This window comes from Lytechinus variegatus, chromosome 12, assembly GCF_018143015.1.
Source record: "Lytechinus variegatus isolate NC3 chromosome 12, Lvar_3.0, whole genome shotgun sequence".
NCBI lineage: Eukaryota > Metazoa > Echinodermata > Echinoidea > Temnopleuroida > Toxopneustidae > Lytechinus > Lytechinus variegatus.
This window is the reverse complement of record NC_054751.1, coordinates 27118219-27139554: the sequence shown is the minus strand read 5'-3', so window position 1 is coordinate 27139554 and position 21336 is coordinate 27118219. Positions and strand designations below refer to the sequence as shown.

At 36.3% G+C, this 21336-nt stretch overlaps 2 protein-coding genes across 3 annotated transcripts in view; one reads left to right on the top strand and one right to left on the bottom strand.

The window, feature by feature from the left end:
- The window catches only part of LOC121425101 (complexin-like), a 41324-nt gene extending 36512 nt beyond the window's left edge, over positions 1-4812 (bottom strand). Inside the window, exon 1 of the mRNA XM_041621076.1 lies at positions 4712-4812. The gene's annotated coding sequence lies outside the window, so the exon portion shown is untranslated. The remainder of the gene's footprint in view (positions 1-4711) is intronic.
- Positions 4813-7635: 2823 nt separating this feature from the next.
- LOC121425100 (protein FRA10AC1 homolog) lies at positions 7636-18210 on the top strand. 2 transcript variants are annotated; one of them, XM_041621075.1, is made up of 10 exons: positions 7636-7710; positions 8612-8676; positions 9789-9878; positions 10228-10273; positions 11903-11982; positions 13047-13218; positions 13911-14070; positions 15445-15756; positions 16746-16821; positions 17466-18210. In XM_041621075.1, the coding sequence occupies exons 1-10, from the start codon at positions 7696-7698 to the stop codon at positions 17506-17508; spliced, it is 1059 nt and encodes a 352-aa protein (XP_041477009.1). In that variant the 5' UTR covers positions 7636-7695; the 3' UTR covers positions 17509-18210. The 2 variants fall into 2 exon arrangements, with proteins under 2 accessions (XP_041477009.1, XP_041477008.1); XM_041621074.1 differs by having other exon boundaries at positions 16743-16821.
- The last annotated feature ends 3126 nt before the right edge of the window (positions 18211-21336 follow it).

The following is a 21336-nucleotide window of genomic DNA, read 5'->3' as shown; positions in this document are numbered from 1 at the left end:
CAAAATACAAGGCCCCGTAACGTGTATATTCACAACACACATATTCTGCTCGCATCCATTTACCTAGACTTGTTTTCCAGCCGTTTTGGATAAAATAGCGGAATTTTGACTAAGAAAAAACGGAAATGGAACACAGGAAAAAAGCGGAAATTGAAATCGGTCTTAAAAATGAAAATAGCGGATTTCCACTAAATAGCGGAGATTTCACAGGCCTGCATATACATGCATATTTGAGGTATGAAGAAACAAAAACTAAGTTTAAGATTTCAAAGTATCCAAAGAGATTACATATGCGGAAATCTGCTGTTCTTGATCAATTCATCTACAAATGTTTAAAAAAAAGAACGGATCCAACAATATTGGCCACTTACACACTCACTCACCTCACAGTCACAGTGTACACACAGCACTGCCATTACATTGCAAACTATGTTACAGTAACAGTCATGACAGTACATCTTATCAAATTATGATCTGTGTCTTTCCCAGCATAAGAGGAAGAAACATTCACATTTCTTGCATCACAACCTCACAATCACTTTCAGAAATTTGATGTCTTAGCATGAATTTTGGATACGGGATTACAGGATGGTTCAAGAAACTAAGAAATTGACATTTTTTCCAGTCGTTTTTTACGGCTTCGTGCCGTCTCTCTCGTGCGTGTGGTTTACATGGTATCTTATGAAAAGCAAACAAGATCAGGAAAATAAACAAGCTGGCGCGAAAATAGTGCCAGCTTAAGTCGCACTATAACCATATTACAACGCAAACTCTCTAAGCGCAAGCTCACCCAACTCTCGCTCAGCAGTGACAAAATATTACCGAGTATGCTTGGTGTCTCTTTTAACTTAGCCAGGGAACTTCACTACTTTGAATCGAGAATAAAGTCAAAATTAGTGTCATGAAGTTGGGTGCGTTTGTTATGGACAATATCTAATTAAGATCGTAATAATTGCTTCCCATTACCCGCCGCTCATACCCCTCTAAACGACATTGCCTGGGCGGCTATGCCCGGCCACTCGATGTGTTGTGAACTGGCAGACATCGTACATGTACGGGAGGGGTTACGGCGGGCTGGCTCAGACCCGTCACCGTGTATAAACTGCACCCCCGACTTTTGCTTCTATCCCGCCGAGAAAAAGGTGCAGTTAATACACCGTTACTTACGGTACATATAATTGGACACTACTTGATTATGTTTTAGTTTAGTTTACTCCAACGATGTTGTAGGACGAAGCCTGTTCATCGATCAAAGTAGAAATGTCTATTGCTGCTCTCCTTCAGACAAAATTAGATGCGCTACTTATGTTGGCATGGAGGGGTGGCAGGGGTATCGTAGACAGTGAAAAATTCCATGGAAACACACAAGAAACGAAAATTACTCAAAGTCATAGGCAATCTTCTCCCAATGCTTATCCAGTCTATTCTTAAAAGCAATCACTGAACAAGCAGTAACTACATCTTCTGAGAGACTGTTCCACACATCTATCACTAGGTTAGCAAAGAAAAACTTACGCACAACAAGACGCGAATATCTTTTCTCAAGCTTTAAGGAATGACCACGTGTTTTACCACCATGTCTCAGATAGAAAAGCTCAGAACTTGAATCATAGTAACCATGCAGATATTTGTACACATCCATCATGTCACCTCTTTTACGTCGGTGACTAAGTGATGGCAATTTCAGGAGGCGAAGACGTTCAGAGTATGATAGGTGCTTAATACCTGGGATCAATTTAGTAGCTCTACGTTGGACACTTTCGAACTGCCTCTGCTCACCCAGCTTATACAATAACCACGCAGCCTGGCCATACTCTAAGATAGGGCGAATAATACCCTTAACAAAAGCTTAATAGAGGTCTTATCCAAATGTACAAAATTTCTTCTTATAATACCAAGCAGCCCATATTAAAAAGAACATTTGAAAACATATATTCAACAGACTTTAATATGTTCACTTTCCAAACATCCATTCTGTCCAAAATGTCCTCTCTATAAAACTAAGCAATAGGCAGAACATGTAATTAAAAGATTGAACTATCAAAAAATAAATGGGTGACTTTTATGCCTGTCAATTTGAGATAAAAAATCATTTCGATTTTAGGAACTGCATGTATAATGAGGCAAATAATTCAAAATATAAATATGGAAAATCACAAGTTGAGGTACAGTTCAACAGCCCTGTGCCTGGCAGCATTAACTTACAGCAAAATAGGCATATTATCTCTGATGACAGACTCTGCATATCGCATCTACAAATGCACCAACACATTCACAGGTTACACCAAAGTTTTCTACATCAATCCCATCCCTTGGCATTGCCTTGAATAAATTAAAAGGCTTGATTGATCTCTCTCGTTCTCTGTATTTTTCTCCTTTTCATTCCACACTCTATTTTCCTTTGGGGTTTTTCTCCTTGATCTCTTTGCCTTTTTCTTTAATTCTTCATGCATTCACTATATGTCAGACTCAGAGCAACGCAAACTCTCTAAGCGCAAGCTCACCCAACTCTCGCTCAGCAGTGACAAAATATTACCGAGTATGCTTGGTGTCTCTTTTAACTTAGCCAGGGAACTTCACTACTTTGAATCGAGAATAAAGTCAAAATTAGTGTCATGAAGTTGGGTGCGTTTGTTATGGACAATATCTAATTAAGATCGTAATAATTGCTTCCCATTACCCGCCGCTCATACCCCTCTAAACGACATTGCCTGGGCGGCTATGCCCGGCCACTCGATGTGTTGTGAACTGGCAGACATCGTACATGTACGGGAGGGGTTACGGCGGGCTGGCTCAGACCCGTCACCGTGTATAAACTGCACCCCCGACTTTTGCTTCTATCCCGCCGAGAAAAAGGTGCAGTTAATACACCGTTACTTACGGTACATATAATTGGACACTACTTGATTATGTTTTAGTTTAGTTTACTCCAACGATGTTGTAGGACGAAGCCTGTTCATCGATCAAAGTAGAAATGTCTATTGCTGCTCTCCTTCAGACAAAATTAGATGCGCTACTTATGTTGGCATGGAGGGGTGGCAGGGGTATCGTAGACAGTGAAAAATTCCATGGAAACACACAAGAAACGAAAATTACTCAAAGTCATAGGCAATCTTCTCCCAATGCTTATCCAGTCTATTCTTAAAAGCAATCACTGAACAAGCAGTAACTACATCTTCTGAGAGACTGTTCCACACATCTATCACTAGGTTAGCAAAGAAAAACTTACGCACAACAAGACGCGAATATCTTTTCTCAAGCTTTAAGGAATGACCACGTGTTTTACCACCATGTCTCAGATAGAAAAGCTCAGAACTTGAATCATAGTAACCATGCAGATATTTGTACACATCCATCATGTCACCTCTTTTACGTCGGTGACTAAGTGATGGCAATTTCAGGAGGCGAAGACGTTCAGAGTATGATAGGTGCTTAATACCTGGGATCAATTTAGTAGCTCTACGTTGGACACTTTCGAACTGCCTCTGCTCACCCAGCTTATACAATAACCACGCAGCCTGGCCATACTCTAAGATAGGGCGAATAATACCCTTAACAAAAGCTTAATAGAGGTCTTATCCAAATGTACAAAATTTCTTCTTATAATACCAAGCAGCCCATATTAAAAAGAACATTTGAAAACATATATTCAACAGACTTTAATATGTTCACTTTCCAAACATCCATTCTGTCCAAAATGTCCTCTCTATAAAACTAAGCAATAGGCAGAACATGTAATTAAAAGATTGAACTATCAAAAAATAAATGGGTGACTTTTATGCCTGTCAATTTGAGATAAAAAATCATTTCGATTTTAGGAACTGCATGTATAATGAGGCAAATAATTCAAAATATAAATATGGAAAATCACAAGTTGAGGTACAGTTCAACAGCCCTGTGCCTGGCAGCATTAACTTACAGCAAAATAGGCATATTATCTCTGATGACAGACTCTGCATATCGCATCTACAAATGCACCAACACATTCACAGGTTACACCAAAGTTTTCTACATCAATCCCATCCCTTGGCATTGCCTTGAATAAATTAAAAGGCTTGATTGATCTCTCTCGTTCTCTGTATTTTTCTCCTTTTCATTCCACACTCTATTTTCCTTTGGGGTTTTTCTCCTTGATCTCTTTGCCTTTTTCTTTAATTCTTCATGCATTCACTATATGTCAGACTCAGAGCATGTAGAGGAGAGTCACCACCTTTGCACGTTAAGAACCCACTGCACTATTCGTATAAGAGTAGGGGGTAACCCAGGTGTAGTGGTGCACCTGCATTCCCCCCAATCAGTTATATCGGGAGGAGAGACCTGCGGGTCATAGTGATTCAGTTCGCTTTTCGCCTCCCAGGCACAGGTGACGCCAAACAAATAATAATAATAATAACAATAATTAATATAAAAAGCTAACATGAACTCCTAACGTTACAAAAAGAGCCTAACGTAATATCAGTTTATCTACGGTAGATGAAGAACGACAAGCTCTTGCCTTGACGCCAGACAGCGCATGCAGGCAGTTTCATCGCACCGCACAGGCGAAGCAACAGCCATCAACAGGCCTGCCAGGCCCAGGCACTCAATCACACTCGCAGTCAAAATCACAGACGCCGTGGCGCTTGATCAGCTAAAGCCTAAATTACAATTTATAACTCATGGTGAAACTAAAAGAAGGCTACATTTAACTCATAACTAAAAAAGGACTCACCGTCTTCTGAATCTGTTTCCGCACAAGTCAAAGTGTAAAATCAATCTGTGCAGACTGTGGACAGCAAAACGAGGGTGTTGTTTGTGTACAGCTGAGCTGCAGGCAGGGAAATCGTTTGTTTAGGGGGAAAAATGTTATGGTATCCTCGAATTTCGAAGAAAACACTTCTGTTTCGTCCACAGAAATATGGTTTCGTCTTAGTGGAACTGCAGTTTTAAACTAAATTTGAATTAAACTATTTCTCATGCATGAGTTCTGTCAGTCTAATTAAAAAAAAATCAAATCAATCATTTTAAACGGAATATACAATACGTTATGATCAATATGATACTAGCTCTTGATTTACTAATCAAATATTGTCCAAGCAAAAAACCAAGGCTATCATCTCAAGGGGCGCGGAACAGACATGAAAGTGGGGGTGGTAGGCAGAGGCAGACCATACAAAAATCATATTCAAGTGGTCATTTGTACGTTTTTTAACACGATTATGGAAAAAAAAAAGTGTGGGGCTAAAGCCCTCACCGTAACCCCCCCCCCCCCCGTTTTCGCGGCCGGGCCTGATTCTTCATGTCTTAACTTTATATCGGGACTTAATACAAAATAAAACAATAAATGAACGAAAACTTAAATAAACTCGAATTCACAATATTGAAGAAAGTGGCATCAAATTGGCGATACAAATGAAGATCATGCTAATAATAATTAAAGGACAAGTCCACCCCTACAAAAACTTGATTTGAATAAAAAGAAAAAAATTCAACAAGCATAACACAGAAAATTTCATCAAAATCGGATGTAAAATAAGAAAGTTATGACAATTCAAAATTTTGCTTCATTTCACAAAAACAGTTATATGAACGAGCCAGCTACATCCAAATGAGAGATTCGATGATGTCATTCACTCACTATTTCTTTTGTTTTTTATTGTTTGAAATATGAAATATTTTGATTTTCTTGTCATTATCATGTGAAATGAAGTTTCATTCCTCCCTGAACACGTGGAATTCCATTATGTTAACATTTTGTGCTTCGGGCAAGGAGGTCGATCCTAATCGTCAAATTCGTAAAAATTGAAATATTGTATAATTCAAACAATAAAAAACAAAAGAAATAGTGAGTGAGTGACGTCATCGACTCTCTCATTTGGATGTAACTGGCTCGTTCATATAACTATTTTGTTGAAAATAAGCAAAACTTTGAAATGTCATAACTTTCTTATTTTACATCCGATTTTGATGAGATCTTCAGCATTGTGCTTGTCTGATTTTTCTCTATTGATTTAAATCAACATTTTTCTGAGGTGGACTTGACCTTTAACAAAGTATTACAAGTGTAAAAATAAATAACAAAAGATTTAAGTTAGTACACAAATTCTTTAAAAAAAAGGTATGTAAAATTGTGATGAATGGGGGGGTATTCAAGGAGAAAAAACTTAAAACAACTGCGACGATGAAAGCCGGGGAGATGTACTGGTTTGTGTAAATATATGGCGTTCACTGTCATTGGAGACTTGTGAATTGTATAAAAAAGAGGAAACTTACCAAGAATTTGCATGAAGATTAAACATTAAAAAAAGTTTCTAATTTCATAATTTTTGGGGATCCTGCAGACCCAGTGGTGGACAGTGACCCCGAGGAGACAAAGCATTGGGGCCGGGGGCACGGCATTGTTCACAAACAATGCAGTGCCCCCCCCCTCGCAATGCTTTGTCTCCTCCGGGTCACGGTCCGCTACTGTGCAGACCAAAGGTGCAGACCGTCTAATGAAAAAGATTTGCTTTTCATGCAGGTTCCCTCATAATTATATATTTCGTCATGATTTGGCTTTGATTTTCATATCGCTATTAATCAATTGAGATGAATGATGCCATGTCCGATGATTTCTGATTCGTGTTAGTTCTTTCGATTATTGTTTTGTATTATGTTCATTATTATGTGATAAACTCAATTATCAAATATCATGTATTTTATCACTTGCAATTTTAGACCTAAATGTTTGATAATACATGTAAAGTTATTTTTATCTTTTGCTGGCCTTCACCTTAATCTCAACCCCCCCCCCCAGAAAAATGTATTCAGTGGCACCCACCCTTCATCCACTCTTATTTTGCTTTAATTGCTATGAAAAATCATTACGAGGAAACAAAACTCTGGGAAGCTAGGGGTCTACATGCAAGAAATTTCCTTTCTCAAGCAAAGTGCGGAAACCCCTAGTTGTGATATCTATATTTTAAACTTCCTTAATGATTCAGAACTTTAATAAAAAGGGGAAAATGAGGCAAAAGGCATTATCGTTCCCGCCTGATGCCCGGAGGATGCGTGACCGTACTATAGGCCGAAGACTAATTATGGAGAAAAGTACGTCTCAATCGCTTTGTTGTTTATTCTTTTGGGGAAAAAAACATAAGAAACTCCCACATTCAAAGCTAAACCTTTCTTCTCCTTTTTCCCTTCGCCTTCGATCCTCTTCTCCAGGCTGAGATCCCTTCCTTTGTTATTTCTTCGTGGGGATTTTTTGGCGGGGCGGGGGCAACAGCCCCCCCCCCCTTCGCTATGCACCTGCCCTGGACATCGACCCAAGAATTATACCGTACCACTATCTAAGTTCTTTTGTAAGACTTTAATGATGTTCATGTATGACGAAATGGTAGAAACATTAATGTTAATGGATTTTTTTGGCCAAAAACTCAGGTATAGGCCTATACATGTACGCGGAGGACCGTCAAATTATTTTAGTTCAACAGAGCATTTGTTAGCAAAAATGGATATAATATCATTTTGTTATTTTATTGACGATTATGTAAAGCTATTAAGCAGATATTTCTGATTTATGAGCATATTGGACAATTAATGACATGTTTATAGCATTGGACGGACGGGTGAGCTATGTCGATTCGCTTTCTCTGTTTGATTTGCTTTATAAAGATCACGGTACCAAAATTGCGTAATCGGCAATGTAGGTGAATTGCTGTCTGAGGCCGAGCGATGGATTTTAGGAAGGTAAACAGTTGATTCTTGCATCTCTTAGGCAACCTTTGGCTGATCATAAATCTGTTACGTATAACATGATTGAAGAAGATAGAGAGATTTTATATCCTGTGCAATTTTAAATATGTTTTCTTTTCCCTTCCAAAAATGAATATGAATAATGATGGCCAACGAACGTTACGTCTACGCCGTGCCCCTGGCCCAGGCACTCGCTTTCATGTTTGTTGAACTTGAAGCCTAACGAAAAGTTACAAGTCTGAGATCACTGCACAGAACCTGAAAGATGTAGCCAGTTCGTGCTTTTATTTTAGGGAACTGCAAGCAAAAACTCTGGTATTTTTTGGCCAAATCGTGGTTTTGGGAAGTACACTCGTAGATTTGCGTACGCGCACTTGTGTACAAAGTGAATGGACATGATCTGATGGAGGTGGAACTGGAAATTAGTCTTGATTTGTCCACGATTTGTCCTGAAGCAATTTTGCTTTTTTCAGCCAATCAGACAAATTTGTCCTCAGAGACAATGGCCTATTTGCTGCGCTGTTGCAGCACAGACAACGTACCATACGCGCAAAAGGAGAGGCGCCATGAGATGCTTGCATGCTAATGCGATTGCACCGATATGCAATTGGCAACTTTGTTTTAATCACATATCAGTGCGATTGCCACGCATAGTGCTAAATGGGCTTTAAAGGAAACTCACTAGGTCAGTGACCCTAAAACATACAGACCAAACAAAGGTTTTAATAGTAGATGACAAGCTATTGTGCATTAATTGAGGTTCAACCCCAAAACTTTTGCTTGCTCAGTGTTTTCAAGTTAATGGTCTAGTGCTGCTTGACTGGGACCATTTTCCCATATTATACCAAAGTTTTCTCTTTCTTTTATTTCTTTGTAATTCCTCATTTTTATTTAGAGTCATGCAGGAGGGGGCTATGGATCTGAATTTGAATACGACAGTGAAACTGAAAGAAGAAAGAGGTAAGAACAAGATGGAACCATCTAATGCAGAATTTTCTGAAATAATAACAGTAAACAGACAAATCAAAATCATCTCTTTGATATTGTTTTCTATGTCTGCTTTGCCCCCCCCCCACCACCCTATTTTATAATTGCAAACTGTTATCAATTGAAATCTGATACCAATAGTTTCATATGAATAATCATGGAATTCTCTTATTAGGGACATACTCACATAATGATAAGTAATTAAAGGGGAAGTTCACCCTAAAGAAAACTTTGTTGTAAAAATAGCAGAAAAAATAATAAAAAATATTGGTGAAGGTTTGAGGAAAATCCGTTAAAGAGTAAGAAAGTTATTAGAGTTCAAAGTTCTGGATTTGTGACGTCATAAACGAGCAGCTGCCCCATGTGTTATGTAATATAAAATGCAAGAATTTCAAATTTTGTATGGTTCCTGATGACTTAATTTTGTTTTCTATTTATGATCGGGTGTGAAATGATTTGTCTATTGATTTAAAAAGGTACAGTGAAAACCATTTTCAATTTTCTGAGAAAATGACATTTCATTGATTTTTTACCATTCGCTGTGTAAGAATGCTGCTCGCATATGACGTCACAAATCAAATAATTGAAATTCTAATATCTTCTTAATTACTTGATGGATTTTTCTCAAACCTTTGGCAATATTTTTTAGTATTTTTTCTGCTATTTTTACAATAAACTTTTTGTCAGGGTGAACTTCCCCTTTAAGACTGGTTTGAAATGTAAAATTATGATCAAGTTCCCCCCCCCCCCCTTCCTAAAAAAGGTTAATCTTGATTTGTGCATGAATTTGAAATGGCCAAATACTGAATTGGAATTATGATGGAAATTCAATCAATGGAAAATGATATACATGTATCAGTCACTGCAGCTTAATAAGATTGGAATGGTAGAATATACCAATAGTTCAATTCAATATTTTTAAATCTTTAGATAAAGAACAAAAGAGCAACATTTTTTTAGACTAAGACAGAAATGTAGTTTATGAATACAATGTCTTTTAAATCTTATAGTCTTTTTTTTTAAGAAGATGTTTGAAATGAAATATGTTAGAAGTGAAATTGTAAACCTTGAATTTGATTTGTTAGATCTCGACAGGATCTAGCCACCAAACCTGGTCAGAGTACAGTCACAGGTGGACTCCCATCAAAGCGTCTAGCAGCATCAGAATATGACAGGTAATACATCACTTTCATTTAATCTTCTACATTTATACTATTACTCACAAAAACACCATGGTATTCCGGGTTGTAAACATGGTATATTTTGATTTATGCAAAGTCCATGATTATTTTATTGGGTTAAATTCAAGTGAGCCATTTCATGACTCAGGTTGGTAAAGGATTTTTAGGAAAGAAAGATAATATAAAGAAAGGATTTTTTTTACCAGTATTTCTGTAAGGAATCAAGATTGTATACAATAGCTTTTTACGTTACTTTTGGTGATACAGCATTATGATGAATATTTGGTATATCAACATGTCATAATTTTGAATTTCTCCTGTATTCTTTTTCTTTAATATGCAGAGAAGAGAGTAAAAACCAGCGGTTCCATTTTCTTGCCTTAGATGCCGTATCCTTTTCATTATTTCAGATTGAATGAACTGTCAATGATTGTTCTGTTGTCTTCATCATAGATTTCTGGCACGGCCCATGTCAGTGGCGTTATGAGCCAAAAAGTTTTGAGGGGGCCAGGCATGATGTCTGATGCAACTTCTTTTTCACAGAGGTCGTTATTTCAAACTCAAAGTTTGTAGTTGTGTAATATATTCATGATGTGGCTATTGTAAAGAAAATACTGTGTGTGCTGTCCAAAATCCATTTAGTATGTGTACCATACCCAACATTGAATCCTTTATACTCTCTGTTGCTGAAAAAGTGAATTGATTCTTATTATTTCACATACAAGCCACTTTTTTTATACAATTAAAGGGGAATCCAGCCTTGGCCATAAAATGTTGTGTTGGGAAGGAGAAAAATAAATTAAACAAGAATGGCGAAAGTTTGAAAGAAATCGAACAAGCAATAAGAAAGTTATAAAATTGAGATCACTAATAGTATGTAGATTTCAAATTGGCAACTGGGTAAGTAAATTATGAAAAGGGGCAAGGACAACTTTCCCATAGGCCATGTACTTTATTATCAGTGATTTGTGGTTTTCTTCTAAGTACCGATTACCCTTGGGCAGTAATCTAAATATAATCCAGGTAGTATATTGTTTTATGTCCTCATGAAAGAAAAATATAATTTGAAATAAAACTTTTGGGAAAAATGACATTTTAGCCATAATATGTATTGGAGTACATGGAAGAGTAGACCGTGCCTTACATCACTATGACATCCCATATGCGGCCAATTTGAAGTCTCCATGGGTATAGTGATGCCAATATTTACAACTTCTAAAAATTCATATCTTTCTTGTTGTTTGTCCAATATTGTTCAAACTTTCACCTATCAACTTGTCTGATTTTTTTTCATATAAAAACAAGTTTTTATTTGGGTTGGATTCCCCTTTAATTCATTATCCTTTCAGATGTTTGCTTGCGTGGGCTCTGTAACATGAAGGTTTGCAATCAATCGCTAAATACAAATGACCAGTCAAGATCATCGTTGCATGCGCACTCTGCTTAAAATATTGACTGGGAGCCAATGAGTGCGGTTCTTTCATATTTGCAATTCATGTCAACCTTTGTGTTATGGAGCCCGAATATTGGTAGCATATTACCTGTCCAATGTGTTTTGTCCTACCCATATCCATGGGGATATAATAGTCAACTCCGGAAGGTCATTATGTGTGAAATAGATATGTGTAATAAGCAATGGAATGCAACATGCAATGGTACTATATGACATCATGAAGAGCTACTTGCAAGTCACATTTCAATGATCAAAATAGTTTTTGTTTCTCTTTTTTTTTGGGGGGGGTAACTAATGCATTACTGTTGTCACAGAAAATTGTTAGTATAAACAGTAATAATATTTGACCTCTTTCATGGTATATCAGATAAATTGCATTCATCGGCATGAATATACATGTACCACTCGAGTGCATCCAATACTATATAAATGATTAATGATGTCTTTTGCAAAATAAATGATGAATCATGTACATGTACACTTAGATTCCAGTCCATAGATTGCTGCTTCCTTGATCCATATATTGCTAAACATGAATTTTTTATTCCTTGACCAAGCAATACAGTACAATCGTCATAAGCAGCTAGTGAATGACTACTTGTTATATTATCCAGGGGCCACTAAAGATCTGTTTCAGAGAGACACGTGAGTGTAATTCCATTGATGGTTCTGACACAGAAAAGGGTCTTCAGGGCCTCATCTTACGAAGATTTGCGATTAATCTTATCAACTACAACTATGAAAACCAGCAACGTCAACATCTAAAATACATGTTTGTTGTTGCAAATATTTTCTAGATATGGTGTAAAGTCATTATTGGTTTCTTGAAAATTGGTGTGCTTTTCTTTGTTTACAAAGGACAATGTACAAATTTCGTTTACAAAAAATTATGAATTTTCTTACGATTTTCACGTAGTTCAGGTTGATAAGATCTATCCATACTAATAAAGATGGGGCCCAGATCTCTTTCCTGCAGTGATATTATCAGCCAATTGTGAGTAAGCAATCAAAGCAGACCAAGGTGCTATGTCAGGCATGTTGTAGTAAAACCAGCAAAAAAAGGTTCATGCATTATGCTATGTGATATAATTCCCCCCCTCAAAAGAAATCCAAAATGTTTTATCAGCACATTTGTGATATCCTCAAACTCATTTATTCATGTTTCTGCTTGTAATATCACATACTAGTAGTCAACTCTTCAAAGATTCATGTTGTTCATTGATGGATTTTTTTTGGTCACACCTTCACTTTTTCTCTCACTTTTATGCTTTTATTAACTGCCCTGATGAATTTCCCATTAAACGCTGTATGAATATAACTCCTGTATTATATTCATTATATGGCTGCATTGTTCAATGAAAGTCCATATTTTGGACATATTCTATGTCAATCACATAAAAAATGTTGCTAGAAATATGTTAATTTTGGATAAAAATGTAAATTTGATAGTTAATTCAGAGATGGCCAGAGCCTTTATGCTTTTGCCTAATTTCAGCCCCTGACAACTTTCTATTTCAGGTTTTTTAGGCTTGATATTGTCCAGCATATACGTGTATGGGGCTCTTACATATGCTGGCTTCTTTTTAGGCCATTGGAGTATTAAAAACTAACTAGCATCCTATTAATTACATAATTTTCACAGCGAATAAGGAATATTATACGTCTTTCATTTACTGGTTCAAATGCCTGTGTGTTGTTTCGATATGAAGGTCAAAGGACAAAACTGATTTGGATGTGATTAGGGAGAACCATCGTTTCATATGGGATGCGGAGGATGAGGAGCAAGAAAACTCCTGGGGAAAGAGGCTAGCCAAGAAGTACTGGGATAAGCTCTTTAAAGAGTACTGCATCGCTGATTTGAGTCGATATAAAGAAAATAAGGTGAGTCAAAGATAAGTAGTATCAAGGTGGTGAAGTGAGCCACAACAAGGTATAGATTTGTAAGGATCATTCTGAACAAAAATGCAAAATTCATGAAAATCAAGACTCGGGATTATTTTGTAGCCTAAATTGAATATAGATAGACAAGGTGCATGCTCTATCTGCACTCAGTAGTTGGCAGTTCCCTGATGTGAATATAAAAGCAGATTACAAATGATTATGATATGGAATGCTTACTTTTAATACTTGGATGTAGAGATGTAAAGCTTGTAGCTTATTTGCACCTCGTCACGTTGGATAGTCTCTGGTAGGGTAAAAAATTTTAGTGGATGGTTTTTTTTTTCAGTGCCTCTCAATAGCTCATTTGAGCATATTCACACTAGATGCAGAAACCACTTCCTCTGGTAGAGCATTCCAATTATTTATACTCCTGATTGAAAAGACATTTTGCCTTATCTTCAATTTGCATTTGTGCTCTGTCAATTTCATTGATAAGTTCAACTCTATATCAGAGAGTTATATGATATATGTTAATAAATTTGTTTGTATATAAGCAGTACTTGCCATCAAGCACACATACAATGCATGGTCATTTGATTCTGACTCTTGACAGATTGTATACATTGTATATTTTACATTTTATTTAAATTATTATCACCATTTTTTTCATTATTTTTGTTTCTCTCTTACAGATTGCAATGAGATGGCGAGTGGAGAAGGAGGTAGTAGAGGGCAAAGGTCACTTCACATGTGGCAATAAGAAATGTAACGAGCAGGGAGGATTAAGAACGTGGGAAGTGAACTTTGCTTACATGGAACATGGAGAGAAGAAAAATGCACTTGTGAAACTAAGTAAGAATATTATTGAAAATTTAAAGTTTTGTCCTAACACACCTGTATGTATTTGCCTACAGTGACAATCCATCTTCCGCATGTTCAATGATGTGTATCTCTGAAGTATTTTCAAATTATCTTATTATATATGTGTTACCGTATTATATTGTTATGCAGAAGAAAAATAGATAAATCAAATCTAAATAAAATCCCAATTTTTATTATCAGATATTTCATGGGTTTGATAAACTGGTTGAATAATATGAAATGTAAGTAGCAAACTTCAAATCAAGAATGCAACAAAGTTGAATTCTATAAGTACATAACCAGAAAATGTATTTTTTCTTAAAATTTCTTATTGGACAGTTAATTGAATAAAAGGACTGAATGAAAAGAATTTTGATACATGATATGGACTGGTTATTGTTGATAGTTTTTATTTACAATAAAAAAAATTGTGATTTTTATGCCTGAAATTAGCCATTTTGTGTAGCTTACTCACAAACTAGTAATTGCCCTCAATAAAATAGTATAATATTGTATATATCGTAGAATGACAAAACCGGAACTGTAGAAGCCTTCTGCTTACAATGAAAAAAGTTAAAGGTCAAGTCCACCCCAGAAAATTTTTGATTTGAATAAATAGAGAAAAATTACATAAGCATTATGCTGAAAATTTCATCGAAATCGGATGTAAAATAAGAAAGTTATGACATTTTAAAGTTTCGCTTATTTTGCACAAAACAGTGATATGCTCAACTCAGTGACATGCAAATGAGACAGTCAATGATGTCTATATCACTCACTTTCTTTTGTTTTTTATTGTTTGAATTATAAAATATTTCATTTTTTACAGATTTGAAAATATGACCAACTTGACTGAACCATATAGTATTAAACAATGCTAATTCCACATGTTCAGGGAGGAATTACTCATTGTTTCACTTGACAATGAGGAGAAAACTAGAATAATTCATACTTCATGTACATGTAATAAAATACAAAAGAAATAGTGAGTGGATGACGTCATCAGTCTCCTCATTTGCATACCGAACAGGATGTGAATATAACTGTTTTGTGAAATTAAGCAAAACTCTAAAATGTCATAACTTTCTTATTCCGATTTTGATGAAATTTTCAGTGTTATGCTTGGTAGATTTTTCTATTTTTACTCAAATCAACTTTTTGTTGGGGTGAACTTGTTGTTTAAGTATAGAGAGCTTTTCACTTATCTTGGGAAGTAGGATGTTGTGAAACAGCTCTCAGAGAAGTTGATCGACAGCTGTATCAGTGTCATTGAGCAAGAATTTCTCATTTTCATGAAGCAATACCCTCCCATACCCCCTATATGCCAGTGATATACTGAATGATGTATATAACTTTCACTTGTAGGACTGTGTGAGGCTTGCTCTTACAAGCTCAACTACCACAAGACATGCAAGGAGGTCACCAAAAGGTCATCAAGCTCCAAGCCTCGCAAAGACAGAGATTCAAAGTCACCTTCTCCTAAGAGACATAAAAGCAAACTCAAGGACAAACATAAGGACAGACGTAAGGACAAACACAAGGACAAATATGAGGAGAGTAAGCATGAGAAACATAGAAGTAAACACCACAAGGAAAGGAGAAAGAGGAGATCAGAGTCGGATGATAGCTTAAGTGATGATGAACTTGGACAAAAAAGGACAAAACACAGCTCTAAAGGTGATTTTAACAAATCCTGCAATAAAATCAGAAATAGAAATCTTCAAAAAAATTGTTTTCCCCAATTGATCATGGGCCCAGCAGCACCAGATTTTTGTTCTATCCCAGCAAATCACATCTTTTAACATCATTTGGTCTGACGCAATAGGGGTCGAACTCCTGACCTCCCGGTTGTGAGGCGGATGCTCTACCGACTGAGCCAACACAGCGGTTGATTTTGAAAATATATATTTAAATCTACATCCTGTTAGGGTTAGAATAATTATTTTGTCGATAGACTGTTAAAATCTCTCAAGGAGTCGTGCTGAAACATGTGCACATGTTATTCAAGGCGTAATCTGATTGATGGATATGCAGTAGTATGCGTCCAATGTGCATCATTTGACCAATGCGGTGAAGCATTATCCCAGGGGTCCACTTCCATTGACGGGTTGATACCATGTGCGACCATGGGGTCTCGAAAAGCACCCTAAAACAAGTATTTTCCATATTCTGAAAATGCAGTATTGGTGTGTGAAACTCTACTCTTAACAAGTATTGGAAACAAAACGATACCCTTGGCAAGTATTTCCTGAATTAAACCCCTAAACAAGTACAGCAATATTTTAACACGTAGCTTTCCTAGTGAAATAGATTCCCTTTTTTCATTATTTTAGTGTTTTTGACACCCTTATTACGTTAAGCAAGGAACGTGCCCTATCTTGAAAAAGACATCCTTTTTACGTGTTTTCGGGGGTTGCGCATGGTATCCACTCGTCAATGTAAGTGGCAATTTATGAAAAAAGTTACTCTTATATCTTTGTGGAACACCCCATAGATAAAATGTTTTAGGGTGCTAACCTATAGAAAACTGGATTAGCCCAATGTACACCATGACATTGTTTAGTGCAGTACTTCTGATTTCATTAGATGAGTTGGAAGAAGAATATGATATTGATCCCATGAGATAAAACTAAAGGAATTTTATTCTTATTTTGCAATGATAGGAGATGATACTGACAGAAGTAATGTATCTGAGAGTGAGTTCTGGGCTGGCCCTGCTCCTGTAACAGAAGATAAATCAAGGTACGTCATTCAATCCTTATTTCTTGGTAAATCATGGTCTAGTGGTTCTGACTCTTGCCTTTCAAACAGATGGTCTTGGGTTCCTTCAGTAAGAAATTTATGTTCCTTTTATGCGTCAGTTATATGTACATTCCATTATGATTGTTTTTATATGCCCGTCCTAGGACAGGACGTATTATGGTATCATGCTCGGTGTCCGTCTGTTAACTTTTCCTTGTAAACGTGATAACTTCAGTTTGATTTAACCTAGATTCATATAATTTGATGTGTATGATACTAGCATGGATCCCAGGAAGCCTATTGATTTTGAGGTCAAAAGGTCAAAGGTCAAGATCACAGTGACATGTTTTCATCTTACCCTTCTGCAGTCCTTGTAAATGCGATAACTTCAGTTTAACCTAGGCTCATATAATTTGGTGTGTATGATACTAGCATAGATCCTATTCTATTGATTTTGAAGCCATAAGGTCAAAGGTGAAGTCGCCACCTTCTACTTTTCTTGTTTGATCAATAACTCTATGTTCCGTGTTACAGACGGGCATATTATCTGTTTGCCTTTAGATTAAAGCGTCTCCACAGTGTTACCCATTTACACATTATCTCTCTGTATCTATGTTTGTTTCTATCTTTTTGTCTTTCTACAGAGAGGATGAATTTGATGACTATCTCAAGGATATGTTCTTATGAGCGTTCTCTACATTGTGAACACTTCATACACATGAATGTGTATTAAACTCTGAAATGGTTGGTCTGATGGGTTTGGAGTGTTTTCTACAGTGTGAAATAAATTTCGATTCACCGCCATGATGGTCAGACCGATGGATTTGGAGCGTTTTTCTACAGTGTGAACACCTCATGCACATGAATGTCTACTCAACACCATGGTGGTTAGACTGATTGGTTTGGAGTGTTTTTCTACAATGTGAACACCTTATACACATAAATTTCAATTCAACGCCATGATGGTCAGACTGATGGGTTTGGAGCGTTTTTCTACAGTACATCTCATACACATGATGTCTACAACACCATGATGGTCAGACAGATGGGTTTGGAGCATTTTTCTACAGTTTGAACACCTCATACACATGAATGTCTACTCGACACCATGATGGTCAGACCCATGGGTTTGGAGCGTTTTTTCTGTAGGGTGAACACTTTATATACATGAATGTCTACTCAACTCCATGGTGGTCAGACCGATGGGTTAGGAGCATTTTGTACAGTATGAACGCCTTATACACATGAGGATACAAAGCGCTGCTATTATTACCCGTCTTTAGCTATGCTGCCCATATACTCCCTAAAGTATAATTTCTTCCTACCGGGTACCCATTTACCTAGCCTGGGTTGAGTGCAGCACAATGTGGGTAAATTTCTTACGGAAGGAAAACACAGAGTCCTAAATTGCAGAGTCCTAACCAATAGCCACTCCCCCCCTCACACATTATTGGGATCTTTCTCAACAACTGCACTACATGTAGCGTTATGACTATATTTAAATCCCTGTAAACCCTTGTTCAAACCATGAATGTAGGCCAGAGTCTTATGTAAGTGGGCTTCAGATTTTAGTTTTCTACCGGAGAATGCACCTTTTTATCTTTCTTCTCTGAGGATGTGGCATCTGAGCTTCAACTACTGTTCAATCAATTTTGTAAGAAAATATCTGAAAGTATTTAAATTCCCATTTGTAACAAAATATAAATATATTTCCATAAAAATTATCATGATTGTATGCAGTCATTCTAGTGTCTCTCAAATATGTGTGTGTGTTGTTGTAGTTAAACTGGCAAAGCACACATATTCTGCTACCAGCACTGTATACGGTTACAAGACATTTGCTCCAGTGACAATTGCTCTGATGAATTATATGCACGTCAAGCCAAACTTAAAATCTAACCTCAAACATGTTTCCCCTAATCATTATTTTACATTATTCTGTAACAAAAACTGTTACAAACCTAACTATAACAATATGCCCTCTGAGATATTAAAGACCGGAGCAAATGATGCAGGCGGAAATGTTGTGTCACAGTTGACACTACTATGAAATGCAGAATAAAGTTGAATTTATGGAAAGAAATGATTATTTACTGTTTGATTTTTGTTATGTCTCAGTTCAGGTTGATGTACAAACTAATTTACAAAACTTCTTTAATACAAAGAGGTTTTTAAGGCATAGGTCACAATGGAAAACAAACTTGATTCATGCAGCTTCTCATTTGTAAAGAAGATGATTATACTAGTACCTTGTTGCCTGTGATGGTGATGTGTGAAGCCCAGTGCCGGCCGCACAGGAACGTTAGCTCTGACAGAGCTTTAACCCTAAATAGACTGGGCTATTTTGATGCCTAAGAAGACTGGGAGGGGGCTGATTCAGTCCCCCTCATGATCTCTGCCGTCCATCATGACGAAAATTGACACGTGTGTTACCCATGGCATAATCTACAAAACTATAAGATCAAATTATGCAAAAAATTTCAATGCTAGTTAACTATGCTAATTTATGCGTAAAATCAAGTGTACTCTATTAATTAATGCCCCTAAAATGCTCATTTTTGGTTCAGACTCTTTATAGGAATCTGATCAAATGTATCAAAAAAATTTAACATCACATTTATTTTATGTATTTTATTGTTTTCTAAATTTCTTCTGTATTTTTGTTTTTCGACTGTTTTTATATTTTTTCGGTGGAAATTGTCAGGGACTTTATTTTGATCATAAACAAGAAAAAATTAATTGATTTGGTTTTAATCACTAAAAAGGAAAAAATACTGATTCATTTGTGAATTTTTTGCTAAAAACACTATTTGTATTAGATTTGTGCACAAATTTGTTTTTTTGAGCAATTTTGGGTCTGCATGCACTCACGGAATGATGTGTAATTTCGGAACTGCATACATGGGAGTTGTGATTTTGGTCTCAAAAGTTGCACGAGACTTGAAAGTAAAGTAAGCAAGCGATGCGGTAAAAATAAAATTGCGCGGCGGATGTATTGTGAAACAGGGTTAACAGTAGGCCCAGTCACATCTGGATTGTGATGTCAAGGATTTATCCAATATAAAAAAACACCATATTAGGCATCACTGCAACCAAATTGGATGTAACAGGGGCCTCTGTTAGCACATTGTTGGCACTGACAATTATTCTGTGCAGTCGGTACAGATCTTTCCCAAAGTTCTTTTCTTATTATATTATTTCATTAAAAAATAAATGAGGGCAGCTGTTTTTTTTTTTTTTATTACAAAAGCACATTGACAGTAGTCTGTAGCTATGTAGAAATATCTTGTCTGCAATCTGCATGAAAAAAAATCAATTTAAGCTGTGGACAAGAACACCGAACATGCTAAAATCAAAAGAACAAATTGAGGTTTTTCTGTTCAAGGTTTAATGTACATACCTTACATAAATACATACAAGAAGGTGAATTTTTTTTAAAATGATTTTATATTATATATACAGAACATTTTATTTTGGCAGATTACAGCCTGCACCATTGCATTTCATAAAGGAACAAGTGAGCTTGGGTGACAACAGAAAAATCACAGAAACAAATCAATGAAGGTGTGAGAAAAATTGAACAAAGGAATATGAAAATTGTGTAAACATTTCAAGATTGAGATCACTAATAATGTGGACATCCTGCCACTGGCAATGCGACCAACCAAAATGTGTGATGTCACACTTTTACAACTCCCCAATTACTCTTCTATATATTTCATTCAAATTCTCACTTTATCACGTCTATCCATAGATCTGGGGCCGTTTCATAAAGCTTTTCGCAAGTAAAGAGGACTTAAAGAACAACTGGAGATCCTTTCTCATGGTAAATGACATCCAACAAAATGTTCATTTGTGATGGTTTAGCGCATAAGAAAGGTCCACTAGTTGCACTTACGAACAGCTTTTATGAAACACCCACAGGTGTGGGGTTTTTTCAGGGGAGTTTGTGATATCATTAGAAATGAGAAGAAAAAAAAACGTTTTGAGGTATTATTTCAGTATAAAAAAGGGAGAGTTGTACTTATGTGATACAAAAAACTTGGTCATGTTGCCAATTGGAGGATCTCAATGGTATAAGTGATTTCAAAATTAAAATGCTCATAACTCATAAATTAGCAAAATTAAATTTGTATAAACTTTTAATTATGCTGAGAACATGAAGAGTTGTGAATTTGCAGATTGTACTAAAAATTGTCTCCGAAAACATATGCATGATACAAAGTGACATCTTTGTTATTTAAGGGGAAGTTTAACCCAATAAAAAGTTGATTTGAAAACTTAGCAACGTTATCTTTTTTAATGACACTTTATACAACCTCTGGGGAGGTCTTCTTTTTATTTGGCAACCAGTCAATTTGACTATTTTCGCCATGAATTCAACCCATGTGTAGCCTTCAATCAAGCATGCTTGTTAGCTCTTCTTTACAACCGTCAACATTGAATTCTTAAATATATTATTGTGTCTGAGAGTATGACTAGCAAATTACAGGATATGGCAGGTGGCTTGCTGAC

What these genes read in the sequence shown, in the direction of transcription:
- LOC121425100 (XM_041621074.1), top strand. An exon ending in ATTTTCTTGCCTTAGATGCC is followed by an intron (nt 10,274 to 11,902) that starts GTATCCTTTTCA and finishes CAAGCAATACAG; the next exon opens with TACAATCGTCATAAGCAGCT. An exon ending in AAATGCACTTGTGAAACTAA is followed by an intron (nt 14,071 to 15,444) that starts GTAAGAATATTA and finishes TTTCACTTGTAG; the next exon opens with GACTGTGTGAGGCTTGCTCT.